This window comes from Didymosphaeria variabile, assembly GCF_027946475.1.
Source record: "Didymosphaeria variabile strain IMI 356815 chromosome Unknown scaffold_4, whole genome shotgun sequence".
Classification (NCBI taxonomy): Eukaryota; Fungi; Ascomycota; class Dothideomycetes; order Pleosporales; family Didymosphaeriaceae; genus Didymosphaeria; species Didymosphaeria variabile.
In genome coordinates, this window is record NW_026611623.1 from 2,195,881 (window position 1) to 2,216,545 (window position 20,665).

Genomic DNA, 20,665 nt, shown 5'->3' on the forward strand with positions numbered 1-20,665 from the left:
GTCCGAGAGCGAGCGTAGATAACCCAACAGCTCATATCGAAGGTCCTGTAGGTTCAATGCCCTGGCCAGTACTGGGTCCATCTCCGCAGCATAACCGGACTCCTGACGTACTACCGGTCAAAGAACGGTGTTATTGGGTATACACATGTCAGCCACATGGATGGTACACCTAAGATATTGATATAGCCGCATGCAATGGTTATGGTATACATGCCTTCTATCGATCATCCTTCTTTTCAGCCCACTCAACCCACCGCTTGACAACCTCATCCACGCCCTTTACCCCCTCTTTTGTCGCCTCCACCTCAAACCATTCCCTATGATCCTTCCCACACGCATCGCACTTCTTCATCACTCGTTGACTAGCGAGTTCAATATGAATCAAGCGCTCCACACGATGCGCATGCGGTACCTTTCTCACGCCCTCTGAAACCCGTCGCGAAGGATCCGAAGGACGCTGGTTAATGTACGATGGACGCCGCGAACCAGCTGGCGATGCTTGTGGTGATGGCGACGGCGTCGAGGGCACGTATGGGTAGTATCGCACAAGTGAGAGGCTATAGCCGCATTGGCGTGTCCACTCGTGCATGCGGCGGGTCACGTTGTTTGCGCGACCGATCTTGAGAAGGATGGTGTTCTTCTCTTCCGTGTCGTTGGCGGATGTTTCGCCTGGTCGTTGTCGCACAGCATCTGGACGCGGACGCTGCGGTCGACGCACAGAGTACTGTCGGAGCACGTCTGAAGTGCGCCGGCCTTGCTCGGGACGTGTTGGCGGAGCGAGTAGGCTTGATGCTGTAGACGATGGAGCGGGCCCCATGGTCTCGGGAGTGAGCCAAAAGATGTAGATGTACCCTTCTTCGTCATGATCAGAGATCGGCTTCGATAGCTCGGTAAGGAGCGTCGATGTTGTCTGCGGAGATACTGATTTAGGGATATATGAAAGAAGCTTCGAGGTCTCCGATGGCCGTGAGGTCTTGTTGATCGGTCGAGCAGGTTTGTCGCCCAATGGCTTTCGTTCAGGCACGTTATCGGTAGCTGGACGTGGCGCCGAGCTAGGAATTGAGGTATTGCTAGGTCGACCTTGGTATGTTCGCGGTGGTCCTTGTGGTCGCGGAGCTTCAGTCATAGGCAGAGCTACTGGCTGTTCTTGTGTCCTTCTCTTATGTCTCACTACCTCCACATAGTCCTCATCTGCGGCGCCGCAGCACAGTGATGCCCAGAAACCCTGCTTCTTCGGTTGTGGTCTAGCCTCTAATCGTTGGCCTGCTCGGCGTCTCCTCTCTGCCATAACGTCGCTCGGAACCGACATCAGAGGCCCTTGAACTTGTTCCCAAGTGGGCGGCCTATTGATTCTTCGTGGTGGTCTACTTGCGGGGCCCTCTGGCCTACTCTGCCTGCGTCTTCGCTCTGGTGCGGGTGCCGACTCCACCAAATCGAGCACTACAAGGCGTGCCACTAATGTGTCTATACTGTTCCTTTCTTGCAGAGGATACAGTTGCGTGTCCTGCGCACCTGGTCCTGTAGCGTCCGCAGCTACGAGATGCTCTGCCTGATCCTTATGCTGCCAGCAAAAGAACGCTGCTGCACCTGTCTCCTCGTCGTCATCATCACTTATGACTGACGCGACCGCCAGTACGCCGTTATTCCGGGATGAGTCTTTAGCATCGATCGCACGTCTACACGGCCGTCCTGACTTTGTAATGCCTTTGCATGTTGTGGCGGGATTTCTCGAGTCCGATCGAGGGATCAAAGATTCGGGGGTTCGTCCGCTAAAGAGCGCCATTGGCGTGAAATTGATTGAGCACCTAGAAAGATTTGGTCTAAGGCGATATCAGTAGTGATTTATGCGAGTCTTGCGAATGAAAAGGAGCGGTGTGAAATGTCACAGCACAACTTCACGGCGGCATGGCAAAAGTATAGACAGAGCGCCAGTGAGGCGAATGAAGATATGACCTGCATTGTGAGGCTATGTAGGCGCTTAAGCAGGTTGCTGTCATGTCGTGGAGTGAAAAGAAATGGCGGGGTGAGTCCAGTCCAAATCGCGTGGCAGGCGCGTGGCTCAGCTGTGGCGGTGCTGGTCGCGCCCGGACACAAAAACCTTGCTAGAACAGCGAAATAGCACAGCCCACAACGACCTCATAACGACACCGTCGTTTCGAGGGAAGGAATACAAAAAATGCATCGGCCGGGAATCGAACCCGGGGCTAGCCGAATCTATTAATCAGGTGGAATTCCTGATCAATGGCAACGGCTAATTTTACCACTAAACCACCGATGCTGTTGGTGATTTGATGAAGAATGTTTATGTAATGCAATATGTATACTGAAAAATTGATAGCGAATACTAGAGAATATAATTCTGTAGTCACCCATCAAAAAATCACCATGCTATCGTGCGTTGACTATTAGGGAGGAAAAGTGCAATGTTTGATTATCAAATCAAAATTTCAGTATTCAAAAACAGATCTTGTGAGGTGATGGTCTAGATCTCGCTTGGGTACGAACATTTCGGTGAGAGCTAATCCCGCCGAACCAATCACAAGATATATCCTAGCGCTTGGCCTCAGCCCAAGTTTCATGTATTTATTGGTGGCCGAGACTCATCTCAAAATACGAACCGCATTTCGCGAAAACGGAGATTACGATTCGACTAGCTGTCCCCGGCGCGGCGCAAGCTCATTCGTCCGCGCCATTCAGATGCTGTTACGCCATGGTACATAGAACTATACATAACGGCAATACTGCAAAACTCTTTACATGTTATGGCTGGTATAACAACAGCTACGCAGTACACTTTAAAAACAGGCGCTCTCGAACCATGACCATGAAGACGAAGAAAACGCATAATCAGATCAGCGTGCTGCCCGACGTGTCCCATACCTTACGATCAGCTAGACAGTATGTTGACGTGAATATTTATAGCAGTGCAAAGGAAGAAGGATAATTGCCCGACGACAAGTTTATGCTGGAGCCGACTGGCAAGGTCCCAAATCAGGTCAATTGGTGGTTAAGGCTTTCCACTCCTGAGGGAAGCATAGCGACAGGCCAAGGGGTGACGGGAATTAGTCGTGCGCAACTCGAATTCCCGGCAATGGGATTAATCAAGTGATCGAACACTATCGAAAGGGTGCCTCGTTGCCCTGTTGGCCCACTTCCCGGCTTCCTTCCATCGTCTACTCGCGCAACGTCTCCTGCGGAATTTGTCAGAGCTATTTGTGATCTGCTTCGCGTTCACATGGTTGAACGTGGCGGACGTTTTTCTGGGTGGCGAAGATGGCTTCTATACGCAGCATGTCTGGTACTCAGCTTCTCCATCCCCACCTTAGACCCGACGTTCTCAGTCGTTCAATGGTTTTTCGATATGGGACGCTTCGATTGCCACGTAAGCCCACATACTAAGCATTTTCCCGGTGAATGTTCCGGGCTGACGCCGCTCATAGCGTGAACATCCTTCCAATTCCAATCGACGAAGTTTCCATGTTGTGGGCTCTTTTCTTTACACTTCATAGCGTCACGACTATTGACTACTCGAGCCGTCAAATCGTTTTGTAAGTTTCATCTACTCACTGCCATGGGTGCTTAACACTTTCTGAGAAGGTACGCTTATGAGCAAATAGCCGCTTTGTTCACTATTTAATTTGTTGTTCGATCCCACTCTGCGTGTGGGGAGAATTATCAGATATTTATTATGGCGGTGACTTGTGGCATGAGAAGATATTCTTATGGCTTCCTTCAAGCCTTACGATAGGGGTGATGGTAAGTGCTTTGGTCTCACACGCTTTCCCGGTGGAGACTACGGGACTCCCGGCTCAGAGCGGTGGTAAAAATGATATCGAGACCGGGTCAGCGAAAGACCTTGGTGCAGCATGGGCGTCAAAAATAAGCTATACGTCCACTTGGATATATGTGTGGATGAAGGGCTTGTACTGAGAAGAACGAGCTTTTTGAGGCAGCCGAAGCAACACATTGGCCACGAGCAGCATATTCTTAGTATGTCTCGCTCATGTTAGATAGTTACAAGGCTGCCTGCTTTGCCGCCGTGTACCGCTCAGAAGATGAGAGTTGCGTTTCACGATAGTCGGATTGCACCAGACGGAAACTACCTGGGTAGGCCCGACAAGTGGGTCAAGGAATTCTCGCCGGACTACGAAGTACACGAAGTTGGAGATCCGACTCCGGAATTCATTCCGACGCCAATGTACATTTCGGAACGCAATGTCTATCACAACCTTCAAATAAACCTTGTAGTGCCAGTGGCTACTTAATTTTATCGCAGTTGCCGTCATAACAGTCATTCGTGCTACATCTTGTTGATCATCACCAAATCTGAGACATGCTCAGATCTGACTCACGCGACGAGCTATAAGGCTTTGCTCCCCTCGCCCCAACACTACTTCAAATTATCTCATGCAATGCTCAACCCACAGCTGGAAGTTTCGCTACTCAAGCCTGAAGAGGCAGAGCAGTATATGCGCATACGGCACGAGGTTTTCAGACCTACTATGAACAAAATTTTCTACTCTCGCGGCGAGCCATCACAGAAGACGCTCGACCGAGTGACAGAGGAGACTAGGGATGGAATCATTAACAAGGGAATCTTCTATCTCAAGTGCACGGATAGGTCAACCGGAGAGATGATTGGAGGAGCACGCTGGCGGTACGCTAAGCCTAAAGAGGAGGGTGCACGAGAAAGGACATGGGACGAAGTTGAAGCTGGCTTTACGATCCCTGAGCCATATGACGAATCCAACCCGGGGCTCATTCGAAATCTTCACCGTCTCCTCAATACGAATAAGCGCGCGATACTTGGCAACAGACCATATTACACACTGGTCACCTGTGTTGTCCTTCCACAGCATGAAAGGCGAGGCGCTGGAAGTATGCTGGTGCAGTGGGGGTGTGAAAGGGCAGACGAGGCTGGTGTGGAGGCATATCTCGAAGCGAGTCTCGTTGGTGCCCCAATGTATGCGAGACATGGCTTCAAACCTGTGAAGCAGATCGAACTAGATACGAAGAAATTCGGTGCGGAGGAGAACGAACAATTTATTGTGAGTGCATCGCTATGTTGCTCGCCACAACCATTACGGATCAAGCTCACCAAGTCATAGTTGATGCTTAGACCTGCGAAAGCCGATGGAACGCCATGAAAAACCACGCGATGTGCTGAATTACCGTTCGCAGACTGGCCATATAGTGGAATCATCAAGCTTGTAGTCTTCAAGCTCAATATCTTTTGGAAGCTCGTCCTCCCACCAGTCCATGTTCTCTTCCGTCGCCAGACTTCGGACGTGCAATTTTCCAGGACCAGCTGCACTCGCATCCTGCTGATCGCATGGATTCTTCCACTTTGTCCAATAATCCAATGGTGCGCCCCCAGCAGGAGATATCGCCTGTATTTGATAGACGACGTTTTTCTTGTTGCCCACTTTATTGCCCCTTTGCAACGCAGGAAGCTCTCCATTAAACCAGATGCCCATCTTGTTTACAACGTCGCAAGCAACACTTGTTGGAGTGACGTTGTTGTCCATGACCATAGCATAGATGTCACATAGCGATGCCCACGCTATCGACATATTGCTGAAGTACGTTCTCCTATCTTCCTTATTTTGCATGATTTCTCGCAGTGGATTGGATTTGATCATCCTGTTGTCGTAGTAACCTCCAGGCCAGACATCCTGCGCCCATTAATATGTCTACAGTACAAGTGTCCTCGCTATGTAGTGAGACCTACCCAGATTGTCTTCATTCCGTTATTCTTGGCATACCAACGGGCCTTCTCCGTGAGCTTAAACGTGTAAAAGAGACAGGTTGATGGCGCTGGTCTTCTATCTTTCGGTGCGTTGTCGATAAACCATTGCACGGAATAATCCTCGATGCTGGCACATTTAGTACGCTTATCCCGCAGGACTTCTTGCATTGGCGCAGCGGGCATAGAAACAACTGTGATGATAAAAATGCATAACGCAGCGACAAACTTCATGGTTGCAAACGAGCGAACATGTGTAGGGGTGATGAGAAAGTGGTGGGGGGGTCGCTTTATTAGGTCGGTTGGGGCGCAGCAAGTGCTGCTGTGGGATCTGAAACGGCCCCCAACCGCGCCTCAATGACAGAAATAAGTCTAGATCAACCCGCAGAACGAAGACCAGTCTAACAACCCCGCGCTTGGCGGACCTCATCACTGTCAGCAATGCGATGTTTTGCGGTAAAGATTGGATTAGGGAGAGAGCCTGGAACGAGGCTGAAGCACGACCAAGACTGGCGCAATAACCTTGGTCAAGACTCATCTCACACCCGTACGCTAGAGTGCAAATTTATAAAATAGCTTACGTGCAGTATTATGGCTAGGGTTTTCACTCGATTGGTAAGGGACGACTTAGAAGTCGAACGCCCACTAGGGCCTCCTATAATAATCACAAACCTCTCGTAATCGTACACTGTTCTACGACTTGTGGTTTCCAGGCCCAAAGTAGCCACTTAATTGCTATAAATTTTCCTGTAACGACCCTTGCCTCTCATACCTCGCATACTAATTGTGCGTTATATCTTGATCTACTCTGGGCATCCGCTGGAAACGAGCCCCTGAGACATTGGAAAGCCACCACGTTAAGGGCTTGACGAAAAATGAAAAGATTCTAGATTGATGGAAACCTTTGACTTTGAGACGTAGGAGTTATGGCAAGCGAGTAAAGCCTTAATTAGTGAGAAAAATATAGACGGAAAGCATATATACCCGACTATATACTGTGATTTTGATTAGATTTATGACGGCGGGAGCGGAACCCTAGCCTAAAGAATTACGTATGAGGCTACAATATCGACTGATTTAGTAAGATCGCATTATCGTCTCTTTCTCTACGCCACTTTAATGATAGCATCACTAGAGGATATACAAGTGGAGCAATGTGCTCCACGTGCTTACAGTCGACAACAACGATATTAGCAGCTTGGTTAAGGTTCCGAAAGAACATGATGTAACCACTGTCTTGTGCACGTTTGCATTTTTAGGGATCTCACGAAAAGTATCACAAATGAACCGACCAAAGCCTTGGTAGCTGCATCGTTAATGGTTAGACTTATTCCCACCGATTATGGTATCGACTTTCCAAGAGAGTGACACTCCTTCGAGACACATGAATAGGCGTGATGGATTAGGGGGTGTCTATGTCGAGACCTCAAAGTACTCCTACCCTCTAAGTCTGCTTTAATTACTTGGATAAGCTTGCAAAGACCCACCTCAGGGTGGTTAGTCGTAATGATCGACATGCTTCTCGATTATGTTGGTGCTTGTCGCATCAGATTATACCCAGCCCCTAACGCTTTCGCTATCAATTTGAGAGCATAGTGGCAGCCATGGCGATGAGAAGGTACGTATTCACACGAGTTCAACGTAGCCAGGTTCTTAGTAGCTGCCATTGATCTGGTCCTTTTGTCAAGGGTTCTTCAGAATTCCATAAACAAAATGACATGCAAGAAGTTTGGGAAGCTAGCGTGGGGGACCAAGGATACTCTCAGGGCATGCGTGAATGTCAGTTACTGATAGACTAGTTCAAATGAAAACTTATTGTGCCGAACGTATGATCATCGTCTACTACACATGCCCGCACCGTGCATGTACAATTGCCATCGTCAAGAGCGCCTAACCATCGACTTCCCTCTGGCTTTCGAGGTAAGTGAGGTACATGATATACGAGAGTATCTGTAAGGTGTACTTCATTCCTCTTTAGGCAGCCCCGGTAGCTCAGCGTATCCTTGCGGGACGTGCTAACACACTGTGCTCCACGATGACCGCCTGTCAATATCCGTGGAAGAGCTCACCATTCACAATCGATACTCGAAGAGACTCCACAGAGGGACAAATGTAAGAGGCCGATGACAACAACGAAGATCACCCGGCCTAGACGGCGGTGGACCAAACGGATCGTTCTGTATGACTATAAAGCTCTGGATGCTCCAGATCCTTGGGAACCTTACCTGGCCAAGCTTCTGCATGCGTTTATTTTGTTCTATGATTCACCTCGCATCTCACATGAGTTCGAATGACCATTTGCTTGCCTTGTGTTTTACGTAAGAGCTAGGCGATAGATATCCTCACGGAGCTTTGTACCCTGACCGAGGAAGCATGTTTATGTGCCAAGGTGATACATTGCTGATCTGCATGTCGTCGGAAGCGAAGTAAGGTACACGTCAGCCCGTACTAGGAGAACATGTCTATTGTGCCCGGCGGTCCGGCGCATTCCCCTTCCTGGAGGTTCCGCGTACCTAGCTTGGCTTGCATCTTGTTTATCCGCATCGTCATGGACATGCGCACTCTCATCTACCACATGTCCTTATGCAGACAACAAAACATAGATGCATGTGTTCCTCGTGTCTTCGCTTCTCCACAAAGTTTTGACAGAGTCTTGGCCACACCAATCCCCAACACACCTCTCGTCCGCATTTACCCCGCAAACAACACAACTCTGACCCTGCGCAATTTACTAAAGGGCCATTTCGTGCGTAATGAATACCCCGCGGGTGGAGTTCCTGCTGCATCTCCTCGTCACGCGCATCGGGTCGTTACGCAAAACTGGAGTAAACCCGGGGGATCGACGCAGGGGTGTGGGTGGTTTAGATGAAGTCTCCGGGGCGGCCCTGACAGGACCTGCATGCGCGACGAGCGCACCGAGGTTCGAGTTCACATGCGATGGCTTCGTGGTAGCTTCAATGGTGGACAATTGGTGTTTGGGCGAAGGAGGCAAACGGGTCGGTCGAAGTGACGAGGTTGTCGGAGGAGAGCACGGATGGGGAAGCTGTGATGCTTCGAGGGGAGATGGACAGGTATAAAGAGAGTAAGAGGTGCCGTCTTTGGAGTGGTACCTCACTGTAAAAATTCGAATTAAACATTAGGTTCAATCAATTCTTCAACATGCACTTCTCCCTCTCAGCCGTCGCTCTTCTCGTCGCCGGCGTCACTGCGGTAGACATTTCGGGTGCACCTGCTTGCGCTGTTAGTCAATTCTTTTCACTTGCGCCTCCGACATACCTGGCGACTTTCGAACTCGAAGCTGGTCCTTCTTGCTAACACTTACTGCGACAGCAAACCTGTCTTACGGACAACCAAGGCCTCTCCTCTTGCGACCCGAACGCTACGGAGTACACCTGCTTCTGTGCCGATACCGCCTTCTACAGCGCTGTCCAGCAGTGTGTCCTAGCTGGCTGCAGCTTGACGGATGCTGTCGGTACGTATCGAACATGAGTTTCTTATCCTTGAAGGGATACTGACAATGATACAGCTACCTTGACCTGGTACAACACGGTGTGCCCCATGTAGATGATGGTGGAATGAGATGGCGCATGTGGGCAGCACTTGGAAAGGCGAGGAGGAGGAGTCGGACGAAATGGGATTGTTGATGGACAGGAATATCGGCGTCAACCGACCTGATTAGCTATCCCTATTGCCATAGTCGCTGTTCTTCCAATGTGAAAAGTGTCATGACCGTCCACATCGCCGTTGCTACCGTAATGAGAATAGTGGAGAGTCGTCAAATCATGTTCCGCGCTCGGGTCATCGGGAGTCGCGGCTCTCGGCCGGGCAGTAACCGCCCGGCCCATCGCGCAAAATCGTGGTCGGTATATAAACGCCAGGACGCCCCGTGCACTGCTCAATCGCTCTCTTTCGAGGTTTCCGTGGTCGTTCTCACCAACAGATCCCTATCTTCGGGGCTCATGTTGTCGATCTTTTCCACGAGTAGTTTCTTCAGGAAAGTATTCTCTCGCTTCAGTCCTTCAACTTCTCCTTCTAGTCTTTTATTCTTCTCTTGCATGTCACGAGTCTGTTCCATCATCTGCTGTTCACGTTGCTTCTTCTTCTGCCGGAAACGCGCCGACGCGGCCTGGTTGCGCTTACGCTTATCCTCTTCGACATCGGCAATGAGGGGATCCTCGCTGGGGGCCGACGACGCGTTGCTATCCGGATAGGGCGTGGGGAAAGCAGTGCCATTGTACTGTGGCTGCAGAGGGGATATAGGCGCTAGACCATCGACCCGTGGCGCACCATGGTCATGATACTGCGGAAACGCGTGACCGTTCATGGAGCGGTCAAGTGGAGGGTATAGCGGGCCTTGGTCTCGGCATCAGCGTGGAGCTTCGCATCAAGCGCAAGTTGCTAAGTTCGTGGGGTAAGGGCAACTCCATCGTGGGGGATGTGTCGAGTTGTGGCATCTTGTGCCCGGCGGTCACGTGCGATTGCGAATAATCAAGCGAGATGACGCGATAGCAGAGCTCGAACCCCGGGTTGCACGACGCAGAGCCTGGAGGAACCGTGGATGGCCTCTTGGGCGCTGACGACATGCGCTTTTGATTGATCCGAGACGGTACTGGACGGGGAAAAAGAGGAGGGATGAAAGAAGACGTCGACATACCTGTCAGAGCCTCGCTGTCGGGTTCAGGGCGCGGCGGGTAGTTGAAAGCGACTGAGGTGAGCAAGTCATCGGTGGGTGACAGCCTCGAATGCGCATGCAGGGCGGTATGAGGATAGTAATCCTGGCCGTGATACCACCCTCGATCCATTATGTCGGGGTCGATGGGCGTCGCGAATTCGTCAAGTCCAAACGAACTCGGACGCGCAGATTTGGCGGTGAAAGTCGGCGCTCCAGGCGTTTGCAGAGAGTACATGTGCGGCATACCCATCCATCAGTATTGTCGCGGACATGCGGCACGCGTGGTGTGGATATATGGCGGTGATTGCTTGGTGGTGGAGCTGATGGTGGAGTTGGTTCGCAGGGTCGAGCGGTCCGGTTGCAATGGGACGGTGCGAGCTGTCGAGCGTGAGCGTGCAGGAGGGATGCTCTGCCTATAAAACCGCACGCAATTCACGACGGAATTTCGCACGCCAAACAATGCTCGTGTTCCCCACACCTGGTGCAGTGGGCCTGTTCGTCCCTGTTCGTCCCGTCAGCGCCTCGGGAAGTGGACCGTGGACCATGTCGCCACCTGCTGTGTATGCTCGCTGCGTCGTTGCCATCGCGAGCCTACCTGCGAGTCTGCGCGTATACATGCGCGCTAGCAGCGCTCTCTATGCGCAACAATATATCTCGTGCCCTCCTCTACCTCCCTTCAAGAAGCTGACAAGCTCCTCGAGACGTGATGCTGCGACCCCCACGCCGTCTTAGCGCTACGTGAAGCCCTGGGATCGGGTGCATTTCCCATGGCATGCCTCCATTCACAGATACGCATCTGCGCCATTCACGTCGCCCACCGCTAATTTTCAGCCTGATCGCACGATGCGTTTCCCTCCTAAGAGCAGCCGGGAGGCGCTCTGTGCGACAGCGTCTTGTTCGTCGTCGAAGCCTTGTCACGGCAGGACTACACCCGGTAGCTTGAGCTTCAGCACGTCACCCTACGGAAGTACGAGATACAGCCCAGTAAACGATAGAAGCATATCGCATGTCATCTGAGTGTCGCACGCCGTCAGGTGCCTTGACCATCCCCGGCCCTGCAGGCGCATTTCATGTTGGCATGCTAATGCCCACAGGACGGCTGGAGCTGGTCTTTGCTCGATAAAGCGCAATAGCTGCTACACCCAGATGGACTCCACTGTGAAAATTCTTTGAGGCGACGTCAATAGCTACTGCCTCCTTGTACGTTCTGAGGCAGGCACGCAGGGACCCACCCAAGCACGCCATTTCGCAAGTTGCATCGTGCCGTACCATCTACTTCTGAGCCCATCGCCAACATATCTCCGGATACAAAGAAAGAGACATGGATCAATCCAGCTGTGGTGGAATACACTATATCTGACATTGTGAATACACTGCGGCTTCCTGGCTGCTGTCGTAATAGTAATGTTGGTCTGTCACAACATAGACCAGAGTAAGACAATTGGTAAGACATTGTTCACGAACGATGCATACCTCAACGCCTATAGAAAAGCGACATGTTCTTCCGAGCAGTCGCAATCCAAAACAAGTACGAACAATCATTCACTCCCAACTGACTTCACCACGATATAAGATGGAAACGGTTACGACTTATTACGCTACGCTTGGGGTGACCCCAAACGCCGAACTTCCAGTCATTCGCGCGGCGTACAAAGCGCTGGCACTTTCTCATCATCCAGACAAGACAGTCCATCTGTCCGCAGAAGATAGGTCTGCGCACTCCGCCCTCTTCCGCGAAATCCAGGAGGCTTTCGACATCCTTGGTAATCCTTCTCTGAAGATTGCTTACGACCGCGAGTTGCAGCGTCATGGTGGTCGTGTGGACGTCAAGTCTTCCACATTTCACCGTCCTTCAGCACCCTCGCGCCGACGCAACACCATCCGTATCACCTCTCCAGAAGAGAAGCGCGCGTTGAAGGCCAAGATCGAACAAGATCTTGCATTTCTTCGAGAACAGAGGGCCAAGCGCGACATTGAAGACTCTCAAATGGATATCTGCGGATTGAAGTTCGTGCTTCAGACGTGGACAGAGATGGCAGCAGAGTATGATAGTGACACTCTTAGCCACGGTTATCTACGTGCCCACTGCGCTGTACAGATGCAAGTCTACCAAGCAAAGATCGCAAAGCGCGAGCGTGAGCATGAAGACTGGCTTGAAGGTATGTCGCGTCCGAAGACTCCCGGCAACCCTGGATTCACGCCTACGCGTCCTCCTCCTTCGCGTTCAACGACTTCGACTCCATCTAGGCTACGTACTGCTACGACCCCATCGAAGCCAACGACTGGCACCAATCCAAAGGACTTTGCCGCCGCTGCCCGGTCCGTACCTCCTACCCGCGCTGAAGAAAAGGCACGTAAAGAGGCTGCCAAACAATCCCAGCTGGATGCCAAAGCTGCCGCTGTGCGCGCAGGAAAGGAAAAGTACCAGGCACAGCTAGAGGAGCAGGCTTCTCAAGAATCTGCCCGTAAAGCTAGTGCGCGTGCTAAAGCTGGTGCCCCTGCTCTAGGTAAATGGGGTGCTGGCGGTCAGGCGAACGCTAATCACACCCCTCCTCACACTACTCGGGAAGGTAGCGGTGCTGCAAAGCCTAGCTATAATAAGCCGTGCTCCACCTGCGGTCAAGCTCACGCTTCGCTTGCGGAGATTCGCAAGTGCGTCAAAAAGCATGCTGACCAGGTGAAAGATGAGTCTTTCTTCCAGACTATTTGATGACCTTCAAAGCTTGCATACCAGTGTCCCATTTGTTTGCTTCTCCTGTATTCTAACTCGTGAGGACAACCGCATAACCCATTCAATTAGCTCTAATACAATTATCGTAATCTATTGATCCTCGTAACGGACTCTTTCGCGCTCGGTAGGAGCATATCAAGGTCAACTTCAATAGTCATCGAAACGTGAACACCTATCTTGAACGTTTGTTTGATTCCGTATGCCAGGTTCTTTCGTTAAAAAGCACAGACAAACTCCGAGCTGGACATGACATTGACTCTGATTGGACAGAGATAGCCGAAGATGTCTCGTGGATCATTCGATTCATCAGAATTGGCAACGCATCTTGGCCTTGCTACGTGCTTCACATGCATTGGTTATTTTCTTCACCGACTTGGACGGCTAGCTGAGAACCCGAGATGAAGAACGAATGCAGGTTTAACCGGCAAGTACGTTGCGCCGGTACCGAAAGAATTTGTAGAAAGATCAAGCCAGGTTCACCCAGCAGGTCTGGTAGTATTATCGCGGCTACTTGTGGTAGTTGATTTGCTTGTCGTCTTTGTGGAAGAGGGAAGGAAAAGGGATATGGAGCACGATGGTGGAACCATGGGTCTGAGCACGAGTGCAGAGGCAGAGCTCATTATGAGGCATGGAAGAACAATCGCTGTAACCGCTGTAACCGCTGTACAAGGCCACAGTTCAGTGTCAAAGGAAGTGTAGTGCCAGTGGTATATGTCGACGGATGCGGTGCGTGAACTCAGCTCTGCTCTGTGAACATATAGCTAATGCTGTAATCGCCAACACAATCAAGTACAGTTGAGCTACGAGATCACGTCACTGGTGTGACCACGCAAAGGTAAATGAGGCAGACCCAAACCATTCCATGCAGTCTATCGGCATTGCATGACTTCTTCGCAGCATTGCCAGGTATAACAACCGCATCATGTTTCCAGAAAACCAAAATAATATTTTCGTCACATTGAACATCACTCGCCCGTTGTTTCGCCTCCCGAGCTCTGCCCTGTGAGATTTACGGCTCATAGAAACGAGACTGTTGGAGGTATACAGAAGTAAAGTGATATAGATGGAAATATTGCTACCTAACTTGAACAAGATGATAAATCATGCATAGCTATCACATTGCCGCACAAACTTCAAAAAGTCATGAGCGTTCCATATGTCGCTAGTCGAGCGACTAAGCTCTCCAACATATGGCGACAATGTTGAAGTCACAACAGCTGCTAGTCATTACCACGAAAAGGGCCCGCGAACGGGACCGTTTAGCTTTTCTTCACAACCAGCTCTTCACATCCTTCTCGTCCTCACTTGACAAAGACTCCGTCTCCAAGTCCTTCTCCTTCTCCTCCAGCCTCTTCAACGCCTCCTTCTCCTCATCCTTCGTCTTCTGTTTCTCCACTTTCTCTTTACGAGCCCTCACCAACGCACCCTCCAACGTCATCAACTTACTCACCACCCACTTTACCGGCTCCTTCCAGATCCTAATCTTCCACAACCCCTTCGGCACCTTCTCCCCCGGCGCAACCATGACAACCGTGCACTTCACATTCTCCTTGCCATCGACGGAGCGTACCGTAGCCTCCACATAACCCTTCTTCAAATACACATCTACCAACTCCTGGTAGGAAGTAGTGGACTGAATGTGCCACTTCTTGCGCTTAGTGCTGGCCTCGCGATTAGCGGTGAAGGGCGCTTTGGTACCGCGGTGGAAGAGATTGCGGCAGGTCTGGATGTAGAAACCTGTGTCGACAGGGGCGGCGCCAGGTGTAAGCGAGGACATTATAGAATTGACATGCGTTTTGTTGATCGACTTGATGGGGTGAGGATGGAAGTAGACGTGCAGTTGGTTGGGGCCGCGGTTCTTGGAGTCGGGCTTGGACATGTTGTTGAGGGCGGGAAGGGCACTGGGAACTGGCGGAATGGGGAGTGGGCCGGGAATCTTGAAGCTGTTAGCTTGGCGATTTACTAGAGGACGAGGTCGGAAGTTGGGTGCTGCATTGCTCATCTTGCAGGAATATAAGGAGTCTAAGCTTTTCACGAGGCAATAAGATAGGAATGGCTTACCATGCTTGGTTGATGATCGGGCCATGCACCTGGTCGGGATGATGGTGGGTAATAGAACATGAACATGGGTCCGACGACTATCGTGAGGCCAGGGAACGAGGTTTATATGTAGGTGCGGGGGTTTGCTAGGCTTTTTCTAGTGTGAGTGGTGGAAGAGAAAATGGTCTTCAGTGTTGGGGTTTCGAATAAGGTGGAGATAGGGGCTCCTGCTCTCTGGTGGTTGAGTACATATAGCTGGTTCGAGCGGGTCTGATGCGCTCAACATTTTGCTTGTGGCTTATCACCTCGCAATGCCGGGTTTGGTCAGATGAGAGGTTTTGGATATCATTGATGGAGTCTTGACTCCTCGATAATAATATTGGCACCCGGTCCTGGGCGTGCTCAGATTCCTGACAAGTTACCCTCTTTTGTCGAATTGGCGGTCAAGCCTTTGGTTAGTGCTAGACAGTACTAACCAGGCTACGATTGTACATCGCCTCGTCGTATCCACAATTGAGATCGTCTTAATATTGCAAACTCTCCGAATTGAAGCCGAAGCCGGATATCCAACGCTTTGCCGCCCGCCATTGATCATCTCCTAATTCACACCCGCCAGCCCTGGCAAATCCCTCATCTCCTTCTGCACTTCCCATACCAATCCTAGAAAATCCCTCTTCTCTGCCTCGCTCGCGAACTCGATCCGTGCACCAGTTACCATCTTCTTCTTATCAACACCCTCACCCCTGCTCTTTCCCTCCGCGATGACGCTATCTTTCCTGCCATTGCCCTTGCCCTCCAACGGCACCCGCAGCCCTTTCACCTTCACTTCGCGACCGCCATCGTCTTTGACACGGATAGGCGTGTTGGCGGAATTGAGATAGAATGCCAAGTAGCCGTTGCGGAACTGCGGACTGAAGTGGATAAGAGCAATGACGGCGAGGGTGTCGTTGTCCTCCCAAATGCGCAGGTTCTCCATGCCGCACATTTGCTCGGCGTAGGAGAAAGCGCCGGAGAGACCTTCGTGGATACGCAGGGTTTTGGAGGTGCGGTATGTAGCGAGGAGAGTGCGGCCCATGAGTTCGTTCTGGAAAAGTGCGGCGCCTGATACTCTGTTAGCATTACATTGGGATTCCTAGAAAGGCAGGATTTACTATGTGCGGACTCGAAAATGTAGTTGATCCATGTTGTCTTCGCGGTCCGAAGCACACGCTGCCCGTACTTCACATCGTGGAATTTGAGCTCGCATGGTACGGTGACGGAGACCTTCTCGGGACTGAAATAGCTCGAGTACGGGACGTACATCTCGCCGTCCACCATCTTGAGCTCTAGCCTAACGGTGTTGTCATCGCTGAACACCCATATTGAAGTCATCATGCGGATGTCGTGTTTTGCGTCTGCCATCGCCTCGCGCTTGCGCACCACCGCTATGCGACACTCCAGGCAAGCCTCCACCATTTCGACATCATGGGATCCCTCGTCAGCCGACACTTTCTGCGCATATTCGACAGTGGTGCCGCGGCTGGGAAAAAGTCAGTTCGGCGACACAGAATAGGAAATGATTGACGTGATTGTGGTAGCGGAATACGAAATTGTGGCTTACACGTCGCATAGAATAGCCGCGTTCCGGAACGCCACTTTCTCGAATTGTTCTTTCTGAACCAATGTCATGGAGCTTCGATGCAATTGCTTGATTTCTGATCGTGCAGACTGGGTTTGTTGACCGAGGCTTAGCCCTGACATCAAAGAGGCAGTTTCAGCACCAGCATCGGTATCAGGCAGAGGGGGAAGTGTCATAGCAGGTGGTGGGAGCATTGGCGAGAGCACCCCAGAGTCTGGTCTGGAGCGCGCCTCTCGATTTGCTACCGATTTGGCGAAGCTGGGTGCTTTCGTGGAAGGTTGCCGTGACAAATAAGCATATCGGAGTGGTGTCTTGGATTCGTGGCTGAAATCTTCTTCTGAAGACGCTACACTACCAGAATACCGTGACCCAGGTCCACCGACACTGAACTCTGAGATGCGCTTGCGAGTCGCCTGTGGTGAAGGTAGCGTAGATCTAGGCGGCGAGGAAGGTGCGGATAGCTCTGGGGAACCAAAAGAGGGCGGTGGAGATTGCGGACGGCTGATCTTTGAGCTCTGCCGTGTAGGGAAGAAGTCTGTCGCTGAATAGCGATCTTGGGAAATCTGGGATGGTTGGAGTGGCACGGTGCCTGGCGAGCTGGCCATGGTATTCGGCGTTGGTGGAAAGTGCGACCGACTCGCAATATCTTTGACGATGCGATTGGCTTCATCTAGTTGCTGGCTGAGGGTACGTGTTCGGTGCTGAATACTGTCCACTTGCTCAGCAATCGGGTTGACGACGCTTTCAAGTTGGGTTATTGATTTGCTATGCTAGTCAGTAAAGGTTTGCGCCTGTCAGATATGACGCCATTGGCATACCTCTGCAATGCACGCATGGTGAGGGTGATGGTATTTGCGTGCATTTGGAGAAGATATCGCAGATTCTGTAGGTTACCACCGTCTGTGGTCCACATCATTGTCTTGTATTGGGTAAGTACCATGTCGCTCCATGATCTCTCGACGGCAAATCCGCCCGAGTTGCGAGTTTTCTTGACGACCTGGTACTGGTCCAGCAGAGACTCCAGATCGTGGACTGCTCGCGAACACGAATTGACGATGGTGGCCAGTCCATGCTGGGTCCTGGCATCTGCTTGCTTCAGCAGGCTGTCGTCGGAGTCGGCGAAGAAAGCCTCGGCGAGCAGCTTCAGGGCTTTGGCGAGGGCATTGATCTCAAGCTCGACGTCCTGGAACTCGACGGGTGCGTGGGTCCGGCCCGCAGTGAAGGCACGCCCTACCTTCCAGGCTGTCTGGGACAGCAACAAGATGTCCCCGATGCTGGGGACCGTCATCCTGGTGACCGGCGCTGCATGGGCGGACCTCGGCGGGACACGTGCAAGGTCGACAGGGGTCGGGCGCTACGGTCTGGGGAACGATGGGTCGTTCGGAGAGTCTGGGGAGCAACGAAGACGATCAAATGGCCGGAGGGGCGCGATATACGTAGGTGAAAGGTGCGTGGGGGACATGGAGGTGGCAGCTGTCAAAAGCGCACGGAGCTTCGCCTGGGAGCCTTGGGGCGTGGGAGGCTTCTACGCTTCTGCAGGGCTGGTCTTCGGTCCATTCTGACGGTCAGGGTGCTCTTGACCGATGCTTGAGGTCGCGCTCGTCTGCTGCGCTGGAGAGCGGGCCGAGATATTGGACGAGGGCAGGCCAGCAACACGTGGGGTGGGGAGGGGGCCGTTATTGGTCTTCGCGGAGGCCTCTTAGCGGCGGCCGTCTGCAGTGCTCAGGCGCAGCATACCAACGAGCATGGTAGTCCTATTTGGGCGCACTTTGGGCCGCGCAGCGAGTGCGCCTACACACGCATACGGGCCGGGCTAACACGTAGTTCACGGCTCTAGCACAAGCCACATGCCGCGCGGCTGGGCCTGCACCATCCATTAAATTTCATGCAAGAATGTACATGTTCGCAGCGTGCTCCACGTGTGGACTGCTGCTGCGCGTGCAGACGAGAGAGGAGAACCCCACAGCTGAACCATCCGACAAGGCCCCAGGCCCGCCTCCCATCTATACATGCCCTCCCCATCCATCATGCCCCATGATGCCAGTTGCGCCGGATGATCATCGTACGGTAATATACAGCGGGCGACGCAGCGCCCTCGGACCCCAACACAGCTATGCCAATTCGTGACGGTTACGCAGTTACGCAAGAGGGGAGAAGAGTCTGTGTTGCCGTCAGCCTTCACCGCCATCTAGCCACCGAGGGCCAGCAGCCCGGGACGGCACTCACCGGATGAGCGACGGCTTCGGCTCGCTGCGAGAGTATCCGAGATACAGGATCAACGGGAGGTAGCCGTAGTGGATCGCGACGCGGGAGACGTCGATGATGCGGGCGATGCGCTCCTGGGCAATGGTCAGTCTTGCTTGGGCATTGTTGGACGCGTGGAAGCGCGCACCTTGGATTCCTCTGAGAGCTGGAACATGGTGGCTGGATTGGGGACAACGGCAACCGACGTAGACAGGCTGGCGTTGGTGATGTTGTGTGATGGAGTCTCCTGTTGATGGACGGTGAAAGGCATCCAATGCAAACATGAAAGTTTCGCGGAGCTTGCGCACGTGCCGCCGCGTCTGCCAAGCCGCTACTTGCGGAGAGCTTCAATTTTCGAGCTCGACGGCAACAACAGACCGCCGCCACCAACGTCCTGCGCAGACGTATCACATAAATCATCAGTACTTTTCGCGTGATCAACAGGCTACAGCTGGAAGATTCTCATAATGGCAGGCCCTGCCGCGCGTCACTGGTATGCATCGCATCTTCAGTAACCTCGCCCGTACTTGCTAACACTAGCCAGGGAGCAGAATAAGGAAGCCACTGTCTACGTTGGCAATATCCACGAAGACGTCACCCAGCAGCTTCTGACAGAGCTTATGAATCACCATGGCCGCGTGCGCACTATCAATATGCCCGTCGACCGCGTCAACGGCAAGCACCAAGGTTTCGGCTTCGTCGAGTTCGCGACCGAGACCGACGCCGACTACGTTATTTCGATCCTCAACGGCACGCGCCTTTTCAACTCAGCGATACGCATGAACAAGGCTTCTGCAGACAAAGCGAAGAGCGTAGAGGTCGGCGCCGAGTTGTTCATCGGCAACCTGGATCCCATGGTGGACGAGAGATCGCTATACGACACCTTTCTACGTTTCGGACAGCTCGTTAGCGCTCCCAAGATTGCGCGCGACGAGTTCAACATGTCCAAGGGCTACGGCTTCGTCTCGTACGCCGACTTCGAAGCCTCGGACGCAGCCATTGCGAACATGCATGGCCAGTACGTGATGAGCAAGCAAATATCCGTGCAATACGCGTATAAGAAGGACGGACAGGGCGCGCGTCATGGAGACGAGGCAGAACGTCTGCTTGCGAAACAGGCAAAGGCGCACGGTGTAGCACCCGCTGTGCAACCTCTTCCCGCCCATCTCTTCCAGGCTCCTCCACCACAGACTCCCGCAGGACCCCGCGGCGTTCCCGGCGCACCCAATGGACCATCAGGATACGGAGGACCACCTCCCCGCGCCCCGCCGCAAGCTCCACCCTCTCTTCCACCGCTGCCTTCAGGGCTGCCGGCAAGGCCCCCAAGTGGCGCTCCACCTGCGAATTTCTACCCTCCGCCCCCTGGGTTCCCTGGTGGTCCTCCTCCACCAGGCTTCGCACAGCCTCCGCCGGGTTTTGGAAGATGATTGTACAACTTCTAAGCATGCATGGAACGGCGTTATGGATTTTGACTAGATAAGATACCCAATCAGAAGAGTTGTTTCAATCTCGATATTCACATGCTTGACTTTTGTGAGTTCTTGGAAGTGTGGAGCCATGCCAAGAATGCTATGCGAGGAACAGTTGACGGCATGTCACTAGTCGGGAATGAAC

General features: G+C 52.3%; 8 protein-coding genes and 1 non-coding gene across 9 annotated transcripts; 3 read left to right on the forward strand and 6 right to left on the reverse strand.

The window, feature by feature from the left end:
* Positions 1–217: 217 nt before the first annotated feature.
* On the reverse strand, positions 218–1,783 carry N0V89_005628 (uncharacterized protein; the record flags this gene model as incomplete). Its single annotated transcript, XM_056214405.1, has 1 exon — positions 218–1,783. One exon carries the CDS (start codon positions 1,781–1,783, stop codon positions 218–220), a length of 1,566 nt encoding a protein of 521 aa, XP_056071672.1.
* A 394-nt stretch (positions 1,784–2,177) lies between these two features.
* N0V89_005629 lies at positions 2,178–2,278 on the reverse strand. The gene has a single exon. It is a non-coding gene; the product is annotated as a tRNA-Gly (tRNA).
* A 2,134-nt stretch (positions 2,279–4,412) lies between these two features.
* N0V89_005630 (uncharacterized protein) lies at positions 4,413–5,147 on the forward strand (the record flags this gene model as incomplete). Its single annotated transcript, XM_056214406.1, has 2 exons — positions 4,413–5,048; positions 5,109–5,147. The coding sequence occupies 2 exons, from the start codon at positions 4,413–4,415 to the stop codon at positions 5,145–5,147; spliced, it is 675 nt and encodes a 224-aa protein (XP_056071673.1).
* Positions 5,148–5,168: 21 nt separating this feature from the next.
* On the reverse strand, positions 5,169–5,980 carry N0V89_005631 (uncharacterized protein; the record flags this gene model as incomplete). The annotated part of the gene is made up of 2 exons (XM_056214407.1): positions 5,169–5,675; positions 5,732–5,980. 2 exons carry the CDS (start codon positions 5,978–5,980, stop codon positions 5,169–5,171), a joined length of 756 nt encoding a protein of 251 aa, XP_056071674.1.
* A 3,661-nt stretch (positions 5,981–9,641) lies between these two features.
* Positions 9,642–10,548, reverse strand: N0V89_005632 (uncharacterized protein; the record flags this gene model as incomplete). The annotated part of the gene is made up of 2 exons (XM_056214408.1): positions 9,642–10,105; positions 10,401–10,548. 2 exons carry the CDS (start codon positions 10,546–10,548, stop codon positions 9,642–9,644), a joined length of 612 nt encoding a protein of 203 aa, XP_056071675.1.
* Positions 10,549–11,991: 1,443 nt separating this feature from the next.
* N0V89_005633 (uncharacterized protein) lies at positions 11,992–13,128 on the forward strand (the record flags this gene model as incomplete). Its single annotated transcript, XM_056214409.1, has 1 exon — positions 11,992–13,128. The coding sequence occupies one exon, from the start codon at positions 11,992–11,994 to the stop codon at positions 13,126–13,128; it is 1,137 nt and encodes a 378-aa protein (XP_056071676.1).
* A 1,291-nt stretch (positions 13,129–14,419) lies between these two features.
* N0V89_005634 (uncharacterized protein) lies at positions 14,420–15,276 on the reverse strand (the record flags this gene model as incomplete). The annotated part of the gene is made up of 2 exons (XM_056214410.1): positions 14,420–15,092; positions 15,269–15,276. The coding sequence occupies 2 exons, from the start codon at positions 15,274–15,276 to the stop codon at positions 14,420–14,422; spliced, it is 681 nt and encodes a 226-aa protein (XP_056071677.1).
* A 511-nt stretch (positions 15,277–15,787) lies between these two features.
* N0V89_005635 (uncharacterized protein) lies at positions 15,788–18,095 on the reverse strand (the record flags this gene model as incomplete). The annotated part of the gene is made up of 4 exons (XM_056214411.1): positions 15,788–16,290; positions 16,341–16,708; positions 16,790–17,572; positions 17,626–18,095. The coding sequence occupies 4 exons, from the start codon at positions 18,093–18,095 to the stop codon at positions 15,788–15,790; spliced, it is 2,124 nt and encodes a 707-aa protein (XP_056071678.1).
* Positions 18,096–19,518: 1,423 nt separating this feature from the next.
* Positions 19,519–20,478, forward strand: sap49 (Spliceosome-associated protein 49; the record flags this gene model as incomplete). The annotated part of the gene is made up of 2 exons (XM_056214412.1): positions 19,519–19,544; positions 19,596–20,478. 2 exons carry the CDS (start codon positions 19,519–19,521, stop codon positions 20,476–20,478), a joined length of 909 nt encoding a protein of 302 aa, XP_056071679.1.
* Positions 20,479–20,665: the final 187 nt, after the last annotated feature.